At 46.8% G+C, this 26,774-nt stretch overlaps 1 protein-coding gene across 2 annotated transcripts; it reads right to left on the bottom strand.

Moving 5' to 3' along the window:
• Nucleotides 1-1,726: 1,726 nt before the first annotated feature.
• On the bottom strand, nt 1,727-25,333 carry ADAR (adenosine deaminase RNA specific). Of its 2 annotated transcripts, none has more exons than XM_003259367.4 (15): nt 25,048-25,333; nt 18,253-19,691; nt 15,604-15,787; nt 15,047-15,195; nt 14,342-14,486; nt 14,024-14,214; nt 7,319-7,466; nt 6,804-6,975; nt 6,416-6,509; nt 5,599-5,721; nt 5,174-5,307; nt 3,231-3,413; nt 2,802-2,914; nt 2,266-2,393; nt 1,727-2,092 (listed from the first exon to the last, which is right to left on the bottom strand). In XM_003259367.4, exons 1-15 carry the CDS (start codon nt 25,060-25,062, stop codon nt 1,855-1,857), a joined length of 3,456 nt encoding a protein of 1,151 aa, XP_003259415.2. In that variant the 5' UTR covers nt 25,063-25,333; the 3' UTR covers nt 1,727-1,854. The 2 variants fall into 2 exon arrangements, with proteins under 2 accessions (XP_003259415.2, XP_003259414.2); XM_003259366.4 differs by having other exon boundaries at nt 7,241-7,466; nt 25,048-25,332.
• Between the last annotated feature and the right edge of the window lie 1,441 nt (nt 25,334-26,774).

Raw genomic sequence — 26,774 nt, 5'->3', positions numbered from 1 at the left:
AGTCTATTTTTAGAATTTGCATTTTCTTATTTTGGTCAATTTTTGGTCAAAAGTACAGAGAGTATAGAATAAAAGCAAAGATGTGAATGTCTCTACCAGACAGAGGGTGACCTAGTCAGCAGTTTGGAGGGAAATCATCTGAGGGTGCTGGCTCAGCACGTTCCCAGATGAAGGTCTGTCATCTAAAGGTGAGAGGCAGGCTCAGGTCCTGAAGGTCACAGAGCCTCAGTAGTCCTCCTGAGTGTGCCTAGCTGACTGTTATCGAGGGACACGTAAAAGCAGAATCACAAAACTGGACTGCAGCCATCACCACGGCATCAAGTCTACGCTTGGGCTCTTCCCCGCTCTGCTCTTGGAGTCATGACCAACACTCTAAAAGCCAACAAAGTCCCTTCAACGTGAGTAAAGGAAATAGTTTCAAGCATTGACAATTTTTACGAGCGACTATTCAAAGAATGCACAGAAGCCAGAGAGCCAGACTCCACAGAGAGGCCACAAAGGCTCTGAACACACGAGTCAATGTTCATGGAGGTGTAGACAAAGGATTCCACCTCACAGAGTTTGAAGACAACCTGCCCTTTCACCCACAACCACTGCTTTCTATGTCAACCCTATAAAGATCAGGTCTCCGCCCTGCCCACGAGCCTACTTCTGAAGCCATCTCGAAAAATGAAAGCACTTGGATAAATGGAAAAGTATGCCTGAATTTTAAATCTGCTCAATTATAGGTTACCTGTAGCAGTTAAGAATCAACATCTATGGCATTCTTTAAAATACTCCTAATTTACATATGACTTAGTCAACTTCCCTTGGTGTCACTGTCATGAGAGATTTTATGCTGGGTGGAACAGTGACGTAAGCCAACAGGATTTTTTGCCCTTATTCTTGCTAAGTCATGATTATCTGAGCAGAGATGATTTTATACCCTCTAGGATTTGTCCTGGATTTTTTCCTACTAGTTGGCTAGGGTGTACGCCCAGCATTGCCGGGGAAAATTCCTAGGAATGCTTTAGGAGAAGAGGCAGCTGGAAGCTTGGCAATATTCCAAGGCATGCCCGTGCTCCCTGGGAAGTGCTCTGTGTCATCTGCCAGGTGAGACCTCTGTTATTGCTTGAGCAACTCCCTTAACCCAGTCTGGCTGGTTCTAGACTTCCCTGCTGCCAGGGAAAGGGATACACTTCCAGGGAAGCAGCTTGCCTTGCCTTGCCCCACCCTGCGGCTGGCTGGAGTGCAGGATGGGAGGATGGCTGGGCATTATCTGCAGGCTCCAATCACACTTCCGTGGCACTGGGAACTGCAGTTTTCAACTACTACCCTTACAAATGTTTCACCAAATCCTTTAAGTTCACCTCTTTGCCCTCTGAGGGGGAAAAGGAGAAATTCTGATCACAAGGAAAGAATCTCAGAAGGGAAAGAGGGGAAGTAGAGGGGTCTGCATAATCCGCAAATGAAATTATCAGTCCCTGACATGATCCAGAGTTGACCGAAACCTAATCAAGACCACAAGAGGTCAGTGTAGCAAACACAAAGGGAAAGGAAATGGAAAAAAATCAAAACAAAACTTTTAAGAGGAAATGGACCGCCGGTGTTCAATGACTATGTATGCTTTGGGTAGAAAGAAAAGAACTTCTTAGGTTTCTGACTCTTCACCTGGGGGAAAAAAGGGGGGCCTGGCCAGACCTTGCCTAGCAATCCCAAAGAAAGCAGGATAAATGGGAACCCAAAGTTTTCAGTATCACCAATTATGGCTTAAAAAGAAAAAAAAATCCCCTGACCATGTGATGAGGAATGCTACGACCTACCTCTCTCTCATCCTAGTATGACACACCCTAATCCATCTGTCACTAGAGCATACTATACTGGGCAGAGATAAAAGTTCTTTTCCTCCTGGGGTTTGCTAATCCAGTTCCCATAGCCCATATCCTTCAGGCCTTTTTTGAAGTAGTTCTTGGCCGTCTCGTAGTCACGGGCAGCTTTCTTGGCCTCACCATAGGACAGTCTCAGTAGATCCCTGCGGTAACGGAAGGAGCAGAGCTTCTTAAATAGAAGAAAAATGTTCTTTTTGGAGACCCGGGACAATTCATTCCGTGGCCTAGAGAAACAAAAGCACTCATTATTCACCTGGGACCTGTAAGATGAGGAGCTCACAGTGGAGACACTGTGGGAGGGGAGGCGGCTCTCAAGCCCTGAGACTGCAGAGGTATGATGCACCCTTGCAAGTCAGGGCAGAGGCTTGGTCCTCACTGCGCTCTCCTGTCTCCTTACCCATCCACAGTGCCTCTGGTACCGTCCAGGATCTCCAGGTCATACCCATCAGCCAGACACCAGTTGACGCTTGTCTCCTTGGTCTTCCCGGATTGCCTTTTGGAATCATATACGCTGACTCTGCCAACCTAGGAATCCCAGAAGCAACGGGAGAAAGATGGAAACCTTTCAGGAATAAGATTCTGAAGCAGGGACTCAAGACTCATAGGAGAGAGGAAGTGTGGGGTCATGATCTTTCCTATGTACTTAGGGTTCTGTTTGGCTAAGACTGAGCACACTCTAGACATACTAACTCCACCTCGATTCAGATTAATTCTAGACTAAGAGAAGAAAAGCCCTTGGCATCCAAAAGGAAGAAAGTTTAAGTTCTTGGGACACCAACCAATGTTGGTGGTGGGCCACTGTGGGCAATGCTCCAATGTGGGTTACCACTGTGAGCAATGTTCCCCTTGCCCACAGTGTACATTTTTCCTCTGTTTACATGACTGCTTGAAAAGGAGGAAAATGTCAGGGAAAATAGAAGGGGATTATAGCACCTTGGGGTGGTTGACAGTAAAGGGATGTCGTAGTCCATCCTCAAATGCACTCCCATCTCTTGTCACACGACAGCAAATAGCACGGGTCAGATGCCCTTGGCTGAAAAGGTAACCTGAGTACAAAAAAGAGAAACGTATATACCTGTGTTTGCACCAAATGCTGTTAAGAGGCAGAGGCATGTGGGGATTTTGGAGGTACAAGATACGGTTGTCAAGAAAGAGAAACAGTTGCCTTGGTTAGGAAGCACCTTCTGACTGGGGCTACCAGGATCTTCCTACCACAGCAGACTGGACACTCAATCAATTACTGAGGAGTGACTCATGCTCACTTTGACAGGGGAGACAAAACACCTGGCAACAAAGCGTGCAGTTTGGGATCTGCGCACAAGAAGGACAGACCAGTTCTAGATCCCAAGGCAGGCCCCTTACCCAATGTGACAGATTTCAGATAAATGGGCTGCAGGAAGTGGGTCAACAGTGCCCCTTGCAGGCCCAGCACATTCCAGCGTAGGATTTTGTCACTACAGGACATGGTACGGAGTCTCTCCCCGAGCCGAATGCCATCCCACGTAGGCACAATGTCACTGGATTCCACAGGGATTGTGCCTTCTCCTGTGTGAGAGACTTGGGTCAGACCCACAGGCGCCAATGGACCAAACCACTCCCTGGCGTGGTTTCTATCCTCCTTAAGCTTGGGCCACAGGCTACATTCATTCATTCTTCACATATTTCACAGCCCCTGCTATGCTTGGTGCTGGGAAAGAACGGTGAGCAAAACCAAGTAAGATCCTTGTCCTCCTAAAACATCTATGGTGGTGAGGAGATTGAAAGGGGAGAGAATAGACACTAAACCAGTAGCCAGTACATACGGAAGAATTCCAAATGCTGACAGTGCTCTGAAGGCTCTGAGGGAGCTATGACAGAGGACCACAGGGGACACCTCCTGGGACAGCAGCAGCAGGGGAGCCCAGACATGGAGGAGGACAGCTGGAGTAAGAGTGTTTCAGGCACACAGGACAAAAGCAAAGGCCCCAAGGCAGCCAGCGGATTGGCTGTTCGGGGGCCTGACAGAGAGCCAGTGTGGAGAGAGCATATGCGAGGGATGGGGAAAGTGGCATGAGAGGAGGCCGGGTGATCACAGCAGGTTTTGCTTGTATATGCGGTGCAGTGGGAAACCACTATAGGGTTTAAAAAAAGCAAAACAAAACAAAAAAAACGCTTTACTGAGATACAGTTCATATGCCATACAGTTCACCCATTTAAAGCATACAATTCAGTCATTTTTAGTATATTCACAGAGTTCTGCAACTGTCACCACAGTCAATTTTAGAACATTTCATCGCTCCAAAAAGAAACCTTCTACCCATTGGTGCAGTCACTCCTCATCTCTCCAACTCTCCCACTCCTGGCCCTGACAACCACTAATCTACTTTCCGTCTCTATGGATTTGTCTATTCTGGACATTTCATATAAATGGAATCATACAACATGTGATCTTTTGTGACTGGCTTTTTTCATTTGGCATCATCAAGTTTTCAAGTGCATCCATATTGTAAGAATGTATCAGCACTTCACTTCTTTTTATGGCCAAAATAATATTCAATTTATGGATATATTTGATGTTTTATTTATGAATCCATCAGCTGATGGACGTCTGGGTTGTTTCCACTTTTTTGGCTCTTGTGAGTAATGCTGCCATGAACATTCACCTATTAGTTTCCATGTGGACACGGATCTCCATCTCTCTGGAGCATATACCTAGGAGTGGAGCACTGGCTCCATGGTAACTGTGTCTATACTTTAGGGTATTTAGCAGGGTTTCAGGACCACCATGATGACTGCTGACGTGGCCTGAACGCAATGGAGTGGATGCGAAGAGACAGTAAGGAGACAGGAGAGGATAGGAGAGAAGGAGCCAGTGGACAAGGCAGAGTCAACTGCCAGCTAGACAGGAGGGGACCTTGGCACTTGGCACCCTCATCTGTCAACTCCGCAGGGCTTGGTTGGGCTGCACTCTTCATTTCCTCCCTCCTTTCTCGAGGTGATCCTATGCATTCTCATGGCCGTGAAGACCCTATAGGGGGATGACTCCCATATTTCTATTTCCAGCCAAGCTCCCTCCTCTGAGCTCCACATGGGAACCCCCACCTCCTATTTGACTTGGGGATCTCCCAGGTCTCCCAAACTAACACATTCAAAATGGAACCTTGATCTTACCACACAGCTCCCTGACCCAGGTCTTCCCTTTCCTGTAAACAGCACCTCTGTGCCCAGTGACTAATGGTAAAATCCTAGCAGCCTTGCAGAGACTTGGGGTCCGGGGACCTTGCAGAACCTTTTGCGGAAAGGAGGCGGGGGCATATATCACTCACCATTCTCCACCTTGGTGCGGAGCTTTCCTTGTTTGGGATTCTCGAAGACAGGGTAGTGGCGGGAGTCTGTGCTTTCCATAGCACGGTCGCTGCAGGACTTGTCAAAGAGGGCGCCATCTCCACATGGAGCGGTGCTGAAAAACAGGGGTGGCTGTTAAAACTCACCTGTGGGAAATCTGCAATTTCGTGGGGCTCCAAAACAGTCAGATGTGACAGAAGTAAGGGATGTTTTCTAAGGCCTACCATGGGAGACGAGGTGGATAGCAGTACACGTGGGTCATTCTACACCTGAATATGGACCTCAAACCCACAGTGGAGTGTGGCTTATTGTATGAGGTCCGATTTACAGGCCAGGAGAGCATTCGGATACCCAATTCTAACAGCCTGGCAGGGCCCGCCCTGGCAGCAACAGGAACTGTACAGACCTGATATAGAGATGGAACGACACAGTCTTTTTTATTTGGAGCTTTTCTCCTCCCTTAGCAGGTTCAAATATACTATCCTTCGCAGTCTGGGGGTTGTATTTCATTAATTCACTGTAGAGAAACCTACAAAAAGAAAGTCTGGTTAGGAAGGCAGGTTCAAGTCTGGGAAAAGCAGTTGCTTCTATAATCTGACCTCCAAATGAGCAAGTAAGGAAAAGCCTCAATGTTGCAGACCTTTCACAGTTTATTAGGTGGAAATTCTCCAGGGGAGACCCCAGCATTTCATAAAGCATACTTAGCCTTTTGGGTCTCCTTCATTTCTGCTGAGGGCTCCTCGCTATGGCAGCTACAGGGATTCTAGGGCAGAGCAAACTGATTCAAGGACTACAGGAAGCTGTTGCTCCTTTCCAAGTCTCTCCCTTCATAAATTAAAGAAAAGGTGAGCTAGAGGAGAAAGCTGGCAGGGCATCAAGGTTGTGTAGGTCCTCAAACGGAAATGGAAAGCTGCCTCATCCCCAAGGCCCTGACGACTAAAAGGTCATTTTGTGTTTTTAGAAAAGAACATGAAGCAGCAGAGTTAGCAGAAAAAAGGACAGCATTTAAAAACAGGCTGAGTAGTGGGAAGCAGCTCAGGTCACAGAGGGGATGGATTCCATCAGACAGGTTCAAATGGACGGGTGAAAAGCAAAGGCTGCCACTACCACATCATGACCCATCTGTCTGAGGGGGATTCAGAGGCCGTGTCGGAGCCATGTGGGGCAGGGAATTGGAGCTCTCCACAGCCGGGCAGCCAGGCCACAGCTCTGATCTCACTCACCTGATGAAGCCTCTCCGGGAGATTATTTCTGCATGGCAGTCATTGACAGTTTCTCCCTTTAGGCTGAGAGAATCTCCTTTCACACAGCGATTCCCTAGGAAGGTGTTTAAAACAGAAATAGAATAATGGAAGGAAATCGATGGCAAACAGGATGAAGGCTATTTGTTCTGAAAGCTTCAAGGCAGAAACAGCCTCAATTTCTCAGATCCTAGACTCCCATATTCTCTCCTCTAAGAACTAAGAACTCATTCCTCACTCTGAATTGACTGCAGCTAAAATGAAGTCTCTTCTCCCTGTCTTGGACTTGCATGCATGGACTCCAGGGGAGGATGAGAGGGACCCACTTTCAGGCGCCACGGGAGGCGGCATGTCTCAGAGCCTCACTCACCTGTTCCCAAGCTGACGACGACACCCATGTCCTCAGAGTCTTTTTTCATAATGATGGCGGCCAGAATCTTGCGGCCGAGCAAGGAGGGCTGGAAGCTGTTAGTCAGAGTGTTGAAGCACCGGTGGCTCAGCATGGCTATCTGGTCATGGAAGGTGCTGCCAGTGAGAGGGAGCTGTGGGGAAAGGAGGCTGTGTCAGCACCACAAAGCTGAGGCTGTGTCCACCATATTCACCGTGGGCAGGGAGATCAAGCTCTACTTGTCGTGTGAGTCATCTTTTCCTTCTTACATCTAGTGTCCCAGTTATGTGCTCTCTTGAGGCTAAGAGTAAAGCCTAGGAATAACTCGCATGACAGCAAGAGCCACCTCCATTGAGAGAGGAGTTAGGACCCCCCCCCCCCCCCGCAAACAAAAAGACACCAAAAGTAGACGTCTTAACTGTCTTTGGCTGTGCTTCTGGGGACCTTGAGAGGAGGAGCATAGTTCTTCTGAGACTGGCCCCTGTCACTGGGGTTACCTCTGTGAAACCCATGCGTTCTGCCTTCTCGTTCTCCCCAATCAAGACACGGAGAGCCGCATCTGCTGCTTCCTGCTTGCCTTGCTTCTTGCTGTGTGCGCAGACGGCTGGGAACCAGCGACCCCCAACTTTTGCTTGGTAAACGAACCTTTGGGATGAGAAGCGGAGGATGAAGACAAGTGCCAGACCCTGACAGTTGTTCCAAGGAAGGGTTAGTTTTGCTGAAGATGTGGCCAGTCTTGCAAACATATGGACCCGTCAAACAGAAGCTGTTTCTAAGGCAGCATTTCCTAGTTTTGGTCATTCATGAATCACCACATGATTTGTGCCAGATCCAGGTATTACTTGGACTATTACTTAATATTTTTCTCTAAATTGACTTCTTAGAGCCAGCCACTGTGGCTCACACCTATAATCCCAGCAACTCGAGGAGCTAAGGTGGGAGATCACTTGAGGCCAGGAGTTCAAGACCAGCCTGGGCAACATAGTAATCCCCCAGGCAACATAGCAAGACCCCTGTCTCTTAAAAAAAAAAAAAAAATTTAGCTGGGCACGGTGGTGTGTGCCTATAGTCTCAGGTACTTGGGAGGCCGGGGTGAGAGGATCACTTGAGCCCTGGAGGTCAAGGCTGCAGTGAGCTATGACCATATCACTGCACTCCAGCCTGGGCAAGAGAGCAAGATCCCCATCTCTAAAATAAATAAACAGACTCTTTAAAAATGTAAATATCCATAATACTAGGTATGAAAAAAGAGATAAAAATGTAAACACACTGAAATAGGAAACTTTCTTTCACTACTGTAAATGGAAAACCAGTATCACTTGCCACATATTGAAGGTGGCTGTAAAACAGAATATGATAAAATCATGTTATAAAGTTCTGACTAGATACTGTTACCTGCAAAGGCTCTGAGCCTGTCCTTACTATAAAGGAAGATTATGAAGTATGAGGAAGGCTTAACGAAATGCTCGCACCAACTTGGACTCTCTTCTTAAGCAGAAATGAGAAGGGACTACCTTTCTCCCCACGAGTCACTGTTACTTCATACACTGTCTGATTTTTAAAGTGCCCAACTCCATTCCCTCATTTACTTCCTATTAGCTCAAGGGACTTGACCTGGAGAGGTCATTAGGTCAACGTCGGCCTTAGGCCAGGACCCAAGCTTTGCTGGGAGTTATTTTTTGACTCCTGGCAGGCTTGAGCTAACTCTGGGGTAAGGAATGGATCTTGGGCCCATGAGCTGTGCTGACAATAAAGTGCCCAAGTGGAGCAGGGAGGTGGCTTCCACCGCTCCGGCTGGGAATTTCCAAACACAGAGGGAAGAGCATGGTGGAGCAAAACAGCTTGGAAATGTACCAGACAAGGCATCAAGAATCCTAGCTTTCAACCAGATCCTAATCTACTGGCTGAGAACCCAGCTTTGGATACTCTAACTGCATACAACAGAGGCTTCAGTTTCAAGACTTAGCAGCTCGGGCAGTAAAAGGAATCAACGTTTATGTTCAACCACATGGAGTTTCTCACTGTTCCTTGATGATCCGAAGCAAATGAATGCCTTCACTCCTTTCTTTGCCCATGCTGGCAGGCTCTTGCAGGCCAGGGGGCTTAAGTTCAGAATGAGAGGGACAGTGGCATGAAAAGAAGATGGTGAAGGCGGTCAGGAGGGACAGACTGTGTAGTATTCTTTACCTCAGGGATCCAGGAGAATTTCATAACTGCCCTATGTGTTTGAAAAGAATATGAACTCTTATGTGCAAAGTTTTATATTGGTATGATATATTTACATATATGATAAAGTTTGTTAATTATGCAATTAGAATCCTTTAGAGCTGTGCTATCCAATATGGTAGCCATTAGCCACATGGGGCTACTGAATTTAAGTTAATTACAATGCAATTAATAATTCAGTGCCTCAGCACACTAGCCACAATTCGAGTGCTCAATAACCACATGTGGCTAGTGATTGGCCTTTTTAGTGAAATGAGCTCAAGTGAAGACAATGAGTATGAATAACTCTTTTGAGAAGTTTGGCTGTAAGAGAAGCAAAGAAATGAGATGGTACCTGCAGGGAGACATGGGGTAGAGGGAAGGTTTTTAAAAGATGGTCATGGGCATGTTTCAAGGCTGGTGGGAATGATCTAGATGGAGCAGCTGCAGACAAGGAGAGAGGAGACGACCAAAGCAATAAAGTCTTAGAGCAGATGAGAGGGATGGGATCCAGGACACCGGGATAGGAGGGATGCGTCCTTCACTCTTGCTGGTACAGATGGAGGTAGGGGGTAGTTTGGTAATGGGAAGATGAGGTATTTCTTGTATGCTTATTGCTATTTTTTCAATTAAGTGTGAAGTAACGTAGTTTAAAGTGAGCAACGGGTATGGGTGGAAATCTGAAGAAAGAGGCAAAGGTCTGAAATGGTTCTCTCAGCAGAGGAAAGAAAATTAAGAAGAAAAATGCTGGGAAAGGGACAAGAGTGTGGGGAGAGGCAAAGTCACAGTCCTTTATTAAAAACCTTCAATGGCTCTCCACTGCTTCTGTGGTAAAAGCACTAACGTGACTAACAAGGCAGGCCCTGGTGGGCCACCTTGATCAACTCTCTAATCTCCTCTAGTGCCAGCCCTCCCTCGTGCTCTCTGCTCCACCCATTAAGTGCCTCCTCTCAGCCTCTTTGCCAGCTCTGCTCTTCTCCCACCACAGGATTTAACAGTGCCCTTTGCCTAGAACCCTCAGTCTTTCTCTCTTCATCATCCTTAAAGTCTCAGCTCAGGCAGTACTTCTTGGGGAAGCCCTTCCCCCTCTCCTTACTAAGTCAAACTGTGCTATAATTGATTCTCACTGCAACTCCAGCCCTTTGGAATACTTATCAAATATGAGATCTTACATTTCTTTAGGTGACTATTGGTTAATGTTTGGTTCCTGTTCTAAAAAAAAATAGAAGATACTCCATAAATAAGTGTTGAGTAAATAAAGTAGAAAGATCAGTTAGGAGGCTATTGTGACAGTCTAGATGAGACAGTGGCTTGGATTAGAGTGCTGATGCCGGACGTGGAAAGAAGAGGAAGGGATTTGGGATAGAAATTCTAAGTATAACCAATAGGACTTAAGGATGAGTTGATGAAAGAGGTAAAGGAGATAGAGGAAAAGATGATCCTCAGGTTTCTGACTTGAGCCACTGGGTAGACAGTGGTATCACTTACTGAGCTGGGAAAGACTTGGGGGAAATGAAGTGAAGGGGGCAAAACCCAAGAGTTCTGCTTTGGACATGTCATATTAGGGATGTTCATCCAAACAGAGGTGACAAGTAAGCAACTAGATGGAGGAATCTGGAGCTCCGAGTGGTCTCCAGCATTTAGATATTAAAAGTCATGGCTGTCGCGGTGGTTCACGCCTGTAATCCCAGCACTTTGGGAGGCCGAGGCGGGTGGATCATCTTAGGTCAGGAGTTCAAGACCAGCCAACATGGTGAAACTCCGTCTCTACTAAGAATACAAAAATTAGTCAGATGTGGTGGCAGATGCCTGTTATCCCAGCTACTCAAGGAGCTGAGGCAAGAGAATTGTTTGAACTCAGGAGGCGGAGGTTGCAGTGAGCTGAGACTGCGCCACTGCACTCCAGCCTGGGCAACAGAGTGAGACTCTATCTCTAAAAAAAAAAAAAAAAAAAAAAAAGAAAAGAAGTCATAAAATTAGTTAATGTCACCAACAAGAGTAGACAGAAAGGAAAAAAAGACCCAGCATAATCCACATTAAGAAGGAACTAGAGTATATTATTGTACGAGATAGTTAATAAACGTAGTTACTCAATTAGCATTTCCCCTCTCTATGCAACCTTCCTCAGCTCCCTGGCAGACACTGGCAGCAGTGTCCTCTGTGTCCCCACAGCACTCTGCATTCACCTCCGATGGCACATTTCAATACTGTTATGGCTATATGTCTGCCACACACTCAGGGGCAGCAATTTTTCGTATCTTCCATCTAGTTCATAGTAAGTTCTTACATTCTCAATGAATGGCTGACTTGAAGTCCTAGAAAGGATTTCATAGAAGATTTCACAGAAGAGAAAGAGGAAATGAACTGAACCTATCATCTGAAGGACTGTGCTTGAAGATAAGGAGGTGCTTATTGAGAGTGAAGGATATGAATTAGTAGAAGAGCAGATGGAGGGAGACTGGCCCCTCCTTTTCCAGATGGCTTAAACAGTGGGCAGATGTGTGTTCTAAATTGGGTCATGTTGGGCAAAGGGCTACTTTAAAAAATTACGTTAAAAGTTCTTACATATCCATAAAGAGTAACAATCTGAAAGAAAACTGGAAAAGGACAAGAACAGGTGGTTCACAGAAAAGGAAATGCAAATAACACATAAATATGAATAAGTGAAATGCCATTACTTCTAATTTTTTTTTTTTTTTTTTTGAGACGGAGTCTCACTCCATCACCCAGGCTGGAGTGCCGTGGCACAATCTCAGGTCACTGCAACTTCCGCCTCCTGGGTTCAAGTAATTCTCCTGCTCAGCCTCCGGAGTAGCTGGCATACAGGGGCATACCACCATGCTCAGCTATTTTTTGTATTTTTAGTAGAGGTGGGGTTTTACCATGTTGGCCAGGCTGGTCTCAAACTCCTGAGCTCACATGATCCACCCACCTCGGCCTCCCAAAGTGCTGGGATTATAGGCATAAGTCACTGTGCCCGGCTGACATTACTTCTATTAAGGAGAGACAAATTTAAAGTAATAAGATAGCATTTTTATAAGCTTTTTTCCTTAATGCCTTTAAAATGGACAAAGTGGATGCCAAACATGTGAAAATTCAAACAGTTAAGAGTGTACAATAAAAGTGTCCCTCCTTCCCCAGAAGCAAACACGTTCCCAGTTTTTTCGATCCTTCAACAAAATATTCTAGCCATATACAGACAATCTTCACCTCTCCCCTCACTTTATACCTTGCTTTTCCACTTTGTGATAGACCTTAGAGATTAACAAAACATGCCTGTTGCATGGCAAGAGTGATGCCATCTTGATGCAAAACCACCATGACCACCAATATTTGACTCCCGCATCCCAAGGTGTTGGGTAGCATAAATAATTCCACACAAAGATGTCTACCAAGCCTCCCTACCAGCTAGTGCTTATAAGTTTCATAAGAAAGTATAAGGTGTGACCAGCTGCATGTTTAACCAAAAAAGCCTCTATAGAAAGCATACTTTCTGGAGGGTAAGTGCAGGGATCCACCGCCTTGCAGCCACCCAAGACATCATTTCTGTTCCTAAGTCCCTATTAAATGTTTATCTCTGAGAAACTGAATTTGTCAGCTTCTATTCAATGAAATACTATGCAGCTATGCAAGAAGTCTGGTAAGTAAAGGAGTCAACGTATAAAACAGAAGATATATTTGTTTTCTTTCAACAAAAAAGTTTAAAAGTTAAAAAAAAAATTCAAAAACAGAAAAAAGGCTATAGAATTAAGGATATAAACAAAGGAAATATTTTTGGATAGCTGTACAACATGTTTGTGTTTTAAGCTAAATATTATTACAAAAGAAACAAAAAATAAAAAAGTTAATAATGAAGTAAAAAATAAAAATAAAGTAAAAAAGTTACAGTAAGCTAAGGTTAATTTATTAAAGAAAAATATTTTAAATAAATGTAGTTAGCCTAAGTGAACAGTGTTTACAAAGCCTACACTAGTGTACAGTCATGTCCTAGGCCCTCACGTTCACTCTCCACTCACTGGCTGACTCATCCACAGCAACTTCTAGTCCTGCAAGCTCCATTCATGGCAGGCGCCCTATACAGGTGTAGTGTTTTTTTATCCTTTATGCTGTCTTTTTACTGTATCTTTTTGCTGTTTAGATAGACACCAATACTTACCAGTGTGTTGCAGCTGCCCACAGTATTCACTACAGTTACATGCTGTACAGGTTTGTAGCCTAGGAGCAACCGGCCATACCATACAGCCTGTACATGTGTAGGAGCTCATACCATCTAGGTTTATGTGAATACACTCTGATGTTCTCACAACAACAAAACCATGTTTCTCAGACCGCATCCCCGTTGCTAATGCAGGGCTATAGTAGTATATGGGTCTGGGGAGGGAAACTAGAAGTCTGAGATGGAAATGAGACTTTTCATTGAAATGACTTTTTCCATCAGCTTGAATAATTTTTTCAAGATGCAGTCTTGCTCTGTTGCTCAGGCTGGAGTGCAGTGGCACGATCTCAGCTCACTGCAACCTCCGCCTCCCAGGTTCAAGCAATTCTCCTGTCTCAGCCTCCCGAGTAGCTGGGATTACAGGCACCCGCCGCCATGCCCAGCTAATTTTTGTATTTTTAGTAGAGACAGGGTTTCACCATATGGTCAGGCTGCTCTTGAACTCCTGACTTCAGGTAATCTACCTGCCTCAACTTCCCAAAGTGCTGGGATTACAGGCGTGAGCCACCACGTCTGGCCTGAATGATTTAATGTACCTATACATTTCTTTAAAAATTAAAACTAGTCAAAAAATTAAAAAGGATCACGCTTACTGGAAGAGTGACTGCATTCACTCTTGGCAGGTCTATTGTCTTCTAAGAGGAAGTGGAGACAGGGCTGGACTTGTTTCCCTCAACTCGCCCCTTCTGTCCTACACAGCTAAAGCACACCCTTGTTTTCCCTGGGTTACAGACCATCCCCAACTGGTGACATATGCATTAGCCAGGACTAGGACACTCACTTGGGCTCGTGAGGAGGTCCGGACTGGTCGACCAACTTGAATTCAGCAGCAAAGCCATGGGAGCGGGCATACTCCAAAAGGCCACCCACAGGGTTGGTGTTCAGGTATCTCACAAGCTCGCCAATCTTCCTGACCTTGTTGGGCATCATGGATTCCAAGTTATCAAGTGACTCTGAGATCATACCTTCGGGCTAAAGGAGAATCCATCAAACAGAGGAGCCGTAAACACTTCAGGAAATGTTGAGGGACTCACTAGCAATCTTAAACCACTCAGTTGCTAAAAACGACCTGTATCTTTTGAGTAGGAAAACGCCCTACCTGGTTATCAGAAGCCATGGAGTTGGTCGCCTCCCCATGCAGGGCCTTCATGGCTTCCTCTGCGGCCATCTGCTTTGCCACTTTCTTGCTGGGGGCACTCACACTGGGGAAAGTTTGGGCTCCCACTGCAACACAGTATTGGAACCTGACAGGAGATGAAGCAAGTAGAAGGATTAAAATGGTTTTGACTGAGGAGCCTGACCTAGCCTCTGCCAGGCTGCCATCCTCCACTACTGGTAATTTCCTTGAACACATCACCTCTGTGCAGTCACATCTCATGCAGTCACTTCTGCCTTGAACAGCCAGTGTCTCTTAGCCTGGCTGACCCCTTTCAACATTTAAGCATCAACCTAGTTTCACCTCTTCCAGGAACACTTCTCTTGAACACGTGAGTCTACAGACCCACAGGCAGAGAGCTTCTCAGGTCCTGTACCTTTCTGTCCCACCAACAGTGAGTGACCTCCAAGCCGTGAACCTCCCTAGTGCTTATAGAGGAGATAGAGGGTGGGCCAGGAATTCCCTTTGAATTCCTAATCCCTAATTGTCTGCCTCACAAGCAGCAACCAGGCCCTCAGAGCCCTCCTTTCCCCATTTTGAAACAGGAGAAATTGGTCAATCTGCCATCCCTGAGGAAGCAAGGAAGAAAATGTGTCTCTTTTTCTTTCTGAGAAAACCTCAGCTGGACAGAGGACACGTGGGACATACTTGGGCTCATGGGCAGGGCCTTCTTTGGACAAGAGACGGAATTCGCAGGAGTTCCCCAATTTGTGCATACACTCGAGCAATGTGGTGACAGGGCTCTTCCCAGAAAAGAAGGATGTGGCTGAAGGGGTGGGGATCTGGGACTCTGCGGTCTAGAGAAAATGAGAGACAAGAAGAAAACAAAACTAAGAAAACACTGGTTAGTCCATCACAGAAGAGGGGATGGGGATGGGGGACTTTCATCCCACCAACTAACTGTCAAGGGGTTGGCTTCCCAAAGTTAAAGGGGCTGCTGGAGCTCTCATTCCGCATCTTCCAAGAGAGGAGATTGGCCTCAATAACCTTTCAGGTCTCTTTCAAGTCGGAAATTCTGTAAATCCAATTATGTTGGGACAGGAGCAGAGAGAGGAGCTGGGTATGAGATAGGGTAGAGGGAAGAGTGGGAAGCTGACTCTGAGACGGTGTCAGTTGTTTAGGCTGGGATTGCTTCAAGGGAGTCAGTTACAATCCAGACACTGACAGGGAACTGATATCCTCCCAGATGGCAGGAGGACACCTACCTTCTCTGATTCTTTCTCTGTGGAATAGTGGGATGATTCTTCTGATTTTCCACTGTCCTTGGCTTTGGCTTCCTCTAGCAGAATTGTCATGGCTTTCATAGCTGCATCCTGCTTGGCCACTTTCTTGCTTCCAGCTTCAGCTGGGGGAAACTCTCGGCCATTGATGACAACCTGGAATTTAAATCTTGACGGAAAGTGATTAGATGTGTGAACAGGAGTCTAGGTCATTCCTTCTGCCTTCTCCAAAGAGACCTTCAACCTGGAATTTTCTGCTATGCTAAAGAGCTTTTCACTTGTGGAGGAGATGAAGGGTAGGCCAAGGAACTCCTTCCTACTCCTTAAGGCTCAGCCTGTCCTTTCTTTTTGTAAACAAAGCAGCCAGTGACTCTTTCCCCATAGCTCAGTGAAGCAAACATAGGCACAGATGATAGGAAACTAGCTCAGGGGAAACCCACTATCTCTTAACAATGAATTAAGATAAAACCCACACACACAAAAATGATGAGCCAAAAATCGCCATTATAGTCTTGTGAGCAACCAAAAGACCTTCATTCTAAAGCAATTGTGGTAGACTGGCCTCTTCAAGGGAGGGTCCTAAAAGATAGTGAAGGCTTCTTATAACCCAGTCTCACACTCCCCACTACCTAGGGGGATCAGGCATCTGCCACTTATCAGTGGCCTGCTTTTGTCCCTAGACCTATATCACTCTAGTTTGTTATGAGTCATTCTATAGCAACATTTGTCTCAAGCTATTTTCTACATAACAAGGAATTTCCCCTTGTTATGTAGAAAATAAAAAAGCATTTGTTCTAGGCCTCCGGACTTAGCCTAGGCTCCGCTTTGTTCAAGCTTTCAAATGTGGTGAGTTCTTTGCTCAGTCTGGGATCTCATTTAGAAAAGTAGGTCAAATTTCTTATTTCCTAGGTCTTCTGATATATTTGAACATGGCACCAATGTTTCTTATAGTGTGAGTCCAAAGAATGATTAACCACAAAATCCACTGCTTTGCTCCAACTCTGAGGAGGAGGGATGGAGGCAAAAGAGAATGACGGCCATCCAGTCTCTACCCCAAACAATCCAGCTCTGGCCTTGCCAGCTTTTGGACAGACACAACCCCTTTTCTTAACAGCTCTCCTGAAATGCCAAATTGGTGTCATGAAGACAGTCAAGACAAGGAATAAGGGCCCTAGCCAGGAATCTACACCCCTAGAAACCAGGCTAGGAAAACATAAAGGTCAGTGGAATTCTCCCCCATCCTACTGGCTCTTTCCTTGGCTGCAGCTGCAGCCACTCAACTTCAGTGGTTTTGCTCTCTGTTACGCCCTTCAGCAGCTCCTGTTTTCCTCGATCTGTCCAGTGGCCTATTAGGACCTACAGTGCAGGGCCTGACCAGCTATCTGAGTGAGGTAATCGCTGACTTCACAGCTCAGGAGTGGCAGCAAGTGCTAGCCTACCCATCTGTGCAGAGGAGGTGTATAAAATTAGAACCACCACCTTCAATAGGCAGGCAGGCAGCCGTGCACGCGCTCCTCCATCCTTTCCCCCCAGGAGCTATGCAGAGGGGGGATTGTGGACTTGCTGCTGCTTAGCAGCACAACCCACCCCCACTCTGTGTATGCAGTCTGCCCCAACCCACCTGCTCCTGCACCTCTCTCAGAAACAGCTTAGGGAGGAGGGGAAGGCCTACAGAAGGGAATTAAGTCTTCATTACCTCTGGCCTTAGGAGGCAGGCATGACATTGATGCATGGAGATCAATCATGTTTTTCTTTTTTCTTTCTTTTTCCGAGATGGAGTCTCACTCTGTCGCCCAGGCTGGAGTGCAGTGGCGCCATTTCGGCTCACTACAACCCCCACCTCCTGGGTTCAAGTGATTCTCCTGCCTCAGCCTCCCAAGTAGCTGGGATTACAGGCAAGCACCACCACCCCCGGCTAATTTTTGTATTTTTAGTAGAGATGGGGTTTCACCATGTTGGCCAGGCTGGTCTCGAACTCCTGACCTCCTTATCTGCCTGCCTCAGCCTCCCAAAGTGCTGGGATTACAGTCGTAAGCCACCACCCCGGCCCCCAAGACCAATCATTTCTTTTTTTTTTTTTTTTGAGATGGAGTCTCGCTCTGTGGCCCAGGCTGGAGTGCAGTGGTGCAATCTCAGCTCACTGCAACCTCTGCCTCCTGGGTTCAAGTGATTCTCCTGTCTCAGCCTCCTGAGTAGCTGGGACTACAGGCGCACGCCACCACGCCCAGCTAATTTTTGTATTTTTAGTAGAGACAGGGTTTTTCACCATGTTGGCCAGGCTGGTCTCAAACTCCTGACCTTGTGATATGCCTGCCTCGGCCTCAAAAAGTGCTGGGATTACAGGCATGAGCCACCGCGTACGGCCAAAACCAATCATTTCTAAAGAAGCTTCATTACAGCCAACAGAGTCAACCTCCCCCTTGTTCAGCCAAGATTCTAGCCGGTCCAAGGTCTATATTCCCTGCTCAACATCTGGAGAAAGGGCCAATCAAGGGGGATTTAGCTAAAAGGCAGAAGGGAAGGAGGAAAAGATAGGCACCACCAAACAGCACTGCTCACAAATCAGCCAAGACTGCGTCAGGAGCAAGAGCACCTGACCCCAACCCTAGGTACAGTTCCTGGGTGGTCTCTTACCGAGGTTCATGGGGTGGTCCACTCTGCTCTATCATGTTGAACTCACAGGTTTGACTAGCGAACTGGGCATATTCTAACAGCCCGCTGATGGGGTTCTTCAGCTGGCACTCTGTCAGTTTCTTGTAGGGTGAACACCGTGGCAAGCCATGACTGTAGAAGGAGGGCATCTCCATGATGGCTCGAAACTCACCTGGTGCTGCACGGATACTATTCAAGTCATCTGGGATGTCATCTGTGGCCCACTGGCCATTTTCAAAGTCAACATACCCTGCTTTTGAGGGGCCATTGTTATGAACAGGTGGTTTCAGTCTTACTGGTTCTGGTCTGGCCTCTTGCCTGTTTTCTAACTTTATGACAGGTTCCTGCCCATTCTCCACTTTTTCTGTGGTTACCATGTTATTTGAGGCATTTGATGTGGGTATATTACAGGTGAGGAACTCTGTGTTTCTTTTGGTCTCAGGGATTGCAGCTGGAGTGGTTTCAGGAACACTGTTCGTATTTCTCTTGATTTGCATCCTCTCTCGCTTCTTGTCTGTCAAATGCCATATGGGAGGGGTTGTCCCTTGTCTATAGACATCCCCCTGCCTTTCCATGTCAATTAGCACGGCATTTATATCTCGGGCCTTGGTGAGGCCAATATTTTTAGCCAAATTCAGGGCAGACGAGTCAGACACATTGAAGAGATAGTCGCAGATTTTCTCCTTGATCTCAGCCATGTCAAAAAACTCAAGAGGATCTTCCAAGGCAGATGTGGAGTTGCTGTCTTCAGGTTCCAAACCTGGGTCTGAGTTTGGGGATCCTTGGCTATGACCGTCTGGTCTTACCACTCCGCTGTGCTGGTTCCAAGCCTGAGTGGTGACCGTGATTTTCCACAAAGGGGGTGTTCCTGCCTCTTTCTGTAGCTTGCCCTTCTTTGCCAGGGAGTATAAAACTCGATTGATTTCTTTCTTCGGAGCCCCAAGTTTCCCAGACAGATCATGTGCTGTGGTGGCCTTCCCTTCCCCAAGCTCTTCCAGGAACTTTAAGATCCTTTGTTCCTGATCTTGGTTGATACTCAGTTCCTGGAAATATGAGGAAAGGCAATCAACACCTCTCTGTGGCAGACTCCTGCCACGTGGTGAAGGAGGCTGGAACCCTCTCTGGAGCCCCTGACTTCCAAGATGCACACTCCTGGGGACACCCCTGATGTCCACTTGCCTGCCTCTGGTACTAGAGGCAAGTAGTACTGGAAACCTTGGCTGGAGTCCTGGGAGGGAAGGTGGCAGTGACGGTGTCTGCTTTACAATCACCGGCGCTTCTGGGAGCTGCCCCTTGAGAAACTCTATTTGCTTAAGCAGGAAACTATTGGGGGAAGATCCTGGCCCAGGCTGCTGGTATCCGAACTTTCTGTGCTCATAGCCTTGAAATGGATGGGGGTAGTATCCGTTGAGGGAATACCCCTGCAGAATAAGACAGTGGAAAAGAAAATGAATTAGGGCTGCAGTGGTGAACTTGTGGAGGCCCCTCCCTTTGCTGCCTGTGGAACAGCCCTTGATGGGCTGAGAAGGCAATTGAGCCATGGGCTTATGACTTGTCTAGGGTGACTTGCCTACCTCCTAAATCCTGCCTAGGGGCCTGCCAACAGGAACACAGAGAGAGGGGGGCAGGAGGCAAAGCACGCGGAACTTCCAGGAGTACAGAGGTTCTGAGGCCTCAGCACAGCCTCTCCAGCAACCTAACTTACTTTTCCCATTGACAGAATTTAAGGGAGTTGAGAAGGAAATTTTCTAGTTATCAAAACAATTACCCCTTTAAAATCAGAACACAAATAAATGTTATTTTGTTTTGAAAACAAAAACAGAATAACCTGAAATAACCAGAACAATCACATGAAATAACAATAACCAAGGGAGATGGGACTAGGGAGGGGACGAGATGACCTCTCCTTGAGTCAGGCTCACCAGTGCACAGCCAGTGCACCCCCTGCCCACCTGTCTCTAAGATCTATCGTTCAGATGACTATGACAAAAGAAGAAATGTGATTGGATGAAGCTGAACCCCAGTCCTCCAAGGCTGTAACAGCGCAGTAACAAAAACAATCTCCAGGTGGGAAAAGGCCACGGGACCTCAGAGTCATCTCTGTGGCTCTTCACTGCCATCCCAGGAGGATCAGAATTTGGTTTTCAGGGAGCTGGAGGGTTTCCTGATAAAAATGGCACACTGTCCTCACTCTTCAGTGTGGTAACCAGGCTCCGAAGGGATGCCAGAGACTTTTGCCCAAACCACCCAGGCTCTCCTGGATGTGTGGAGCTGGCAGCATCTGCTCCACACCACCTCAGACCAGTCCTACCTTCCCTAGCTACCTCCCCATAGCTGCTTCCACCGCACATTCTTCTGAACCCTGACGGACAAGGCACAAGCAACCCCATGTTCTCATATGCACATTTACCAAACACCGAGCACCTGTGACCCCTTTCCCCACCCACCCACCTGCAAACCAGTACTGTCTTCTCCCCAGGGCTGTTCACTGGAGGGTGATGGAGCCAGGAAGTACTTATAAGCCTGGGGGTATCAGTAAACACCTTGCTTCCTTTCCCTGGGGCTTGTAGACTGGGAGGAGGGATTCTGGCAACATTTGCTCACACTCACCACCCCCTCCTCAGACTCTCCTGACGGCTGCACAGGTAGAGTTGGGACCCTTTCTTCCATAACTCTAGCCTTCTACTCTTCCACATCCTGACACACTTAGGGGATTTCAGCATTCTTGTCAATCACTCTCATGGTGTCCTGGCTACAAGGATACTTAACCCAGTGATCTCCATCCCTACCTTTCTGCCACACAACTGGCTTGTCTAGCTACTCCTTCAATCTCACTATGACTCTAACCTAGGCCATCACACCAAGACCTCAAATCCTGCAACTCCTTTCCAGTGGCTGACAAACTTTTTCTATAAAGGGCCAGATAGCTCTGCCACTGTAGCGCAAAAACAGCCTCACACAATATGCAAAACTTTATTTAAAATTCATTTACCATGAAGCTTATTTATAAAAACAGGTAGTTTGTACCTGTGGGCCATAGCTTCTTGACTCCTGCTCTTTTCTGATGGTGACTTCCCTGTGTTTCTACAACTTCACTCCTTACTCTGGTGGAACCTGCTCCTCGCATGACCCCGGTGAAGCTGCCAGTCAGCCACCCTGATTCTTCCCCACTCTGACTTCACACACCTCCTCACCCCACCTGGATCTCATGGTCAGTTCCCTTCTCCACCCAAGGCCCACTGTCCCCCTTTTCTTCTCCAAAGCCTCCCAACGGTACTGGAGAAGGACCCTGACTTGTGCTAACAGGGTCCATAAAAATTCCTTCTCTTGAACCTCAGTTGGGTCTTCACTGTGTGGTGGTCAATTGTGTTTAACAAACATGCCTGAGTTCACTGTGGATTGAGCACTCTTCTTTTAAAAAATTCTCCTCCCAGGGTTTGGTGACACAGCACCAAAGGTCTTTCACCTCTTTTTTCTTCTTTGCCCCTTTTTCCCACCCCTTATAATTTTTTAATAGCTACTGTATTAACGGATCCACCCTTTATATAAATAGTCTCCAAGGTTTTAAGGACCTCTTCTTCTTTAATAAGTTATTTCCTAGGTTGCTTTAATCACTGCCCCAACCTAAACTAGCCCTCTGAAGCAAGAGCACTCAAATCTATGTCCAGCCACTACCTTGTGTGGGAGCTTAAGATCTGAATTTCCAACTATGACGACAGTCTGTCCACTTCAATATCCTGCCATAACTCAAACAGCACATATTCTGAACCAAATTAATAGTTCCCTCAAACTCAGCTCCTTCTCCTGTAGTTCTTATTGCTAATGGCATCACTCTCCTCCTAGCCTATTAAGGCTGGAAACCTGAGTCATCTTTGCTGCCTGCCTCCTGGCCTCATCTCCTGGATCTAATCAGGTAGTTGCCAAGTCCCGCCTTGTCTGCCACCTCTGTACTGTCTCTTAAATGTGTTTTCTTCCAGTTCCAGCCCCTCATTACCTCTTACTGGGCCACTGCAAAGGCCTCTAATCTTTCTGTCCCTCTACATGCCAATCCAGGTGGCACATCTCCCTCCACAGCCACCTATCACAACTCTGACCCTTCCCTTATAGAGCTCCTTAAATGCCACTTGCTTCAGGAGACTCCTGACTCCCACCTTCTTCAGCCCTTGGGGTTTCCTCTCCTTGAGCTTCTCCCACTCAGCACCTGTTAAACCATTTACTTTACTTTGTATCAGAGCTACTGGATTTTTTTTTTATGGCACACACAGATTGCAGTGTCTGAAAGGTAATTAACATTAGGTGTCCTATAAGTTATACTCAACTCTCCACTCTCAATATTCCCAACACAGTATTGATGAGGGGCTTCAGTTGATTCCATGGTGAGCTCTTGGGGGTCAAGGACTATGCTTCAATCATCTCAACCTCCCTAGCACTTGGCACTAAGTTGATTCTCAAGAAACATTTGTTGAATGAATGACTGCATGAACAAGACGCCGCTATGCAAGCAATCATTTCCTTCTTGTTCCTCTTGCTGCACCCTCACGCCCACCATATTGCTAGGGACAGAGGCAAATGTGTGTACAGAGTGCTGGCTCCCGCAGCTGAATTATGGGACTTAGGGGTTCTCCTATTAGCTCTTTGAGTGACCTTAGGAAAAAAAATTGTGTTTCAAAGTGGCTAAAGTCAGTTAAAAGCTAAATGTTTTTTAAACTGCTACTCTTGGCCCAAATCTAGAAAATATTTTAATGTCTGTCTATAGAATAATTAAATTATGATACATTCATTCGATGGAATAGTACTCACACGGTTATTTTTATTTTTTATTTATTTATTTTTTTTGAGACGGAGTCTCGCTCTGTTGCCAAGCTGGAGTGCGGTGGCATGATCTCGGCTCACTGCAATCAGGCTGGAGTGCAGTGTGATCTCAGCTCACTGCAATCTCCGCCTCCCGGGTTCAAGTGATTCTCCTGCCTCAGCCTCCAGAGCAGCTAGGATTACAGGCGCACGCCACCACACCCAGCTAATTTCTGTATTTTTAGTAGAGATGGGGTTTCACCATGCTGGCCAGGATGGTCTCCATCTCCTGATCCGCCCTCCTCGGCCTCCCAAAGTGCTGGGATTACAGGCATGAGCTACCACGACTGGCCAGTTATTTTATTTTTTTAAAATGTGTCATATCTATTTGTATTCACCTGGGGATAATTTAGGAATCATATAATGTTAAATAAAACAACAAAAAGTTGTAGAATAATATGTACATTATAATTTTTTTTCCCTAAACAAAAAGAGAAAATCCATGAATGTGTATGTGTACGCACAATGGAATGAACACAGAGAAAAGAAAGGAGATGTAAGTTTGCTACAGGATATCTTAGGGCAGTAGGGTTAGAGGGAGAGGAGGAGATTATTAATTTTTCTTTTTGCCCCCCTTAAATCCCCTAAAAACCAAGCCACCGTTGAGTACAGCCATTTGGAAAGCTACTGAACAGAAGAGCAAGAAAGTGAGCAAGCAACCCATAGTGATCCTTTCTAAATCTCTCAGCATCACCTCTATGCAAATTACATAACAACTCATTTAACATTCATTGCCCCCCAGATTTCACGTTAATCTGGTCTCATATATTTAGGATCAAGAGATAAGCACTATCCCCTTTGCCTTTACCACACAGGTTCCACAGTGCAATACACTGACACCTGTGCAGAAATGCTTTTCCTTCAAGTCAGGCGTCCTTAATCCTTTCAAAGGAGTGCTTTAAAAAAAAAAAAAAAATATATATATATATATATATATATCTCTTAACAAAATTGAGGTATATAATTTAGATACAGTAAAATTTATCCTTTTAAGTGTATAAATCTATGAGTTTCGACAATCGCCACCACAATCAAGATATAGAACATTTCTATTTCCCTAAAAAGTTTTTTCATACCACTTAACAATCAATTTCTTCCGCGATACCCAGTCCCTGGCACCCACGGATCCACTTTCCATCCCTATAACTGTGTTTTTTTTTTTCCGGAATGTCATATAAATGGACTCATACAGTATGCAGTCTTTTGAGTCTGCCTTCTCGTGCTTAGCATAACGCACTTGTGAGTCACCCGTGTTGTTACTTGTAACAGTATTTCCTCTTCGCTACTAAGCAGTATCCCATTATGTGGATGTATTTCGGTTTATCTATTAACCTGCTGAAGGACATTGTGTTTTTCCAGTTTTTAGCTACAATTTATAGTGGTTAACAAGCTTTCTCCTACAGCTTAAGGGCCATTTTTAACTCCCAGAAGGCCTTCAGGAGGTGGATAAGGTGCGCTGAGGATAGTGTGCGCTGCTCAAAGTCCGAACGTTGTTCAAGTGGGGCTTAAGCGGGGGTAGGGGGTTCACAAGGGGCCCTGGCAGAAAGGCAGACGAGATGTCTGCCTTGACATGGGCTCAGGCCTTCCTACCCAGGCGGGGGCGCATTTTCCCCCAAGCCCTCTTCACGCACTGCTCCATTCTGCAGAATTAATGAGCAGGATACAAATTCACAAATTCCTAAACCAGCAATGCTGCTTGGCAAGAACGGACACACACACACACACACACACACACACACACACACACACGACGCACAAATTCCTAAACCAGCAATGCTGCTTGGCAAGACCACACACACAAACACACACACACACTCTAACACTCACAAGACGCACACGCTACGCACTCCACACAAAGCCTGTGAGGTTGAAAACGAGCCCAGACGGCGGCGAAGGTCCAGGGCCGGCCCGGCCGGCCCGGCTTACCTGCCGCGGGTTCATGGCGCCCGAGAGGCATTGCCCGACCCGACCCGCCGGCGGCACGACCCTGGCCCGACCGCTGCGCCGCGCCAGCCCCTCGAGGCCCCCACGCCCCCGCTGCTCCGCACTGGAAGTGGCCCCGGGGCGTCTGCACGGGAAACTCCGCAGGTCTGCGCGCTGGGCCCAAGATGGCTCCGGTTCAATTTCGCTTTCGTTTCCTCGGAAAGCCTTCCCCTCCGGAAAGTTTGGCCAAGAGGAGGGGCTTGAGCAAATCTTGCGCCAGCGCTCGGTTTCAGGCCGGTTACAGGTCGAACCCCTCCGTTGCATGAGAACTACGGAAGGTACTTTTTTTTTTTTTTTTTTTTGAGACGGAGTCTCGCTCTTTTTGCCCAGGCTGGAGTGCAATGGCGCAATCTCGGCTCACTGCAACCTCTGCCTCCTGGGTTCAAGCGATTCTCCTGCCTCAGCCTCCGGAGTAGCTGGGATTACAGGCGCGCGCCATCACTCCTGGCTTTTTTTTTTTTTTTTTTTGGTATTTTTAGTAAGAACAGGGTTTCACCACGTTAGCCAGGGTGGTCTTGAACTCCAGGCTTCAAGAGATCCGCCCACCTCGGCCTCCCAAAGTGTTGGGATTACAGGCGTCAGCTCCCGCGCCCGTCCGGTACTCTTTAGGAAAACCGCCGTTTCAGTACTGAGCTCCTAATTCCCCGCACAGGCCCTAAGCAGGAATACACGAATAGAGCAAAAGGAAAACAAAGGCACGCAAAACCTCAGGCCAGAAACAGCATGAGGCCCGGTCCTCCCTCTCTCTGCGCCAGCGCGGTGGTGGCCGCGTCTCCAAAGTGGGGCGGTGGGGGGATGGGCGGGAGGGCCGATCTCTTCAAACGACCAAGGTCCCCACCGTGGGACCTTGTTAATGCTCCTACTATGTTACAAACTTAAGCAAGCAGATGCCAGCCAGTAAAAAGTACCAAGAGTAGCAACATTAGCAGTGAAAAATTTAGGATCTAGGTCATAAAAACTACCCCACCAGGCAATGGTTAAGTACTTTACATGTATTATCTCCCTTAATCTTCACAACAGCTCTCCAAGGTAGGTATTATTCCCACTTTGCAGGTGTAGAAACCGAGGCTTGACTAAGGCCACGCTGCTGCCAAATTCAGGTCTGAAGGCGGAAAGCTCAGTCTTCAGCGCTTCTCTACACTCATTCAAATTACACCATTACTTTCAAAAATATAACTTTAGTTATCTAGAGGGACAAAAGTCAAATTTGCTTCACGGTCAGGCTTCTCTAACTGCTCGATTTTTGTTCAAGGTATCTGGGAAACGATTATTCTAGGGTTCAACACCATCCTCACCTGTGAGAATGTTCTTTCCCTGTGTTTAATCTTAATTTTATCCCCCGCTTATGAGATTACAAGGCAGTCCCCTTTATAGCAGTATCTCCAGCTGATGCCCTTTCACAGTGTTAGTAACTCCAAATTAACATTCCCTTGCAGGCTGGGCTCTGTCTTCCTTCTGGGCCTCTGCACATTCTATTCGTTGGCCTAGCATGCACCTCTTCCACTGCTTTCCGTGAATCAACCTTTCAAATCTACAAGGGAGGCCTTCCCCACAGCAGGTAGGGGGAGGGGAGGGGGGAGCTGGTGCTGTTTGTGGTTTCTTACTCCATGCTTCTCGAGTTACTGGGCACCTACCCCTAACAGGGCACTTGCACATTGCGCTAAAAACGC

The sequence above is a fragment of the Nomascus leucogenys genome, chromosome 12 (genome assembly GCF_006542625.1).
Source record: "Nomascus leucogenys isolate Asia chromosome 12, Asia_NLE_v1, whole genome shotgun sequence".
Classification (NCBI taxonomy): domain Eukaryota; kingdom Metazoa; phylum Chordata; class Mammalia; order Primates; family Hylobatidae; genus Nomascus; species Nomascus leucogenys.
The sequence above is the reverse complement of the archived record's forward strand: the minus strand, read 5'-3'. Positions and strand labels throughout refer to the sequence as shown.

Bases quoted from the DNA above. Each gene is read 5' to 3' on its own strand.
- ADAR (XM_003259366.4), bottom strand. The intron at 15,788-18,252 runs GTAAGAGACCAC...CTTTCCGTCAAG, and splicing joins GGACCACCCCATGAACCTCG to ATTTAAATTCCAGGTTGTCA. The intron at 2,394-2,801 runs GTGCTATAATCC...TGGGATTCCTAG, and splicing joins TTACTGTCAACCACCCCAAG to GTTGGCAGAGTCAGCGTATA.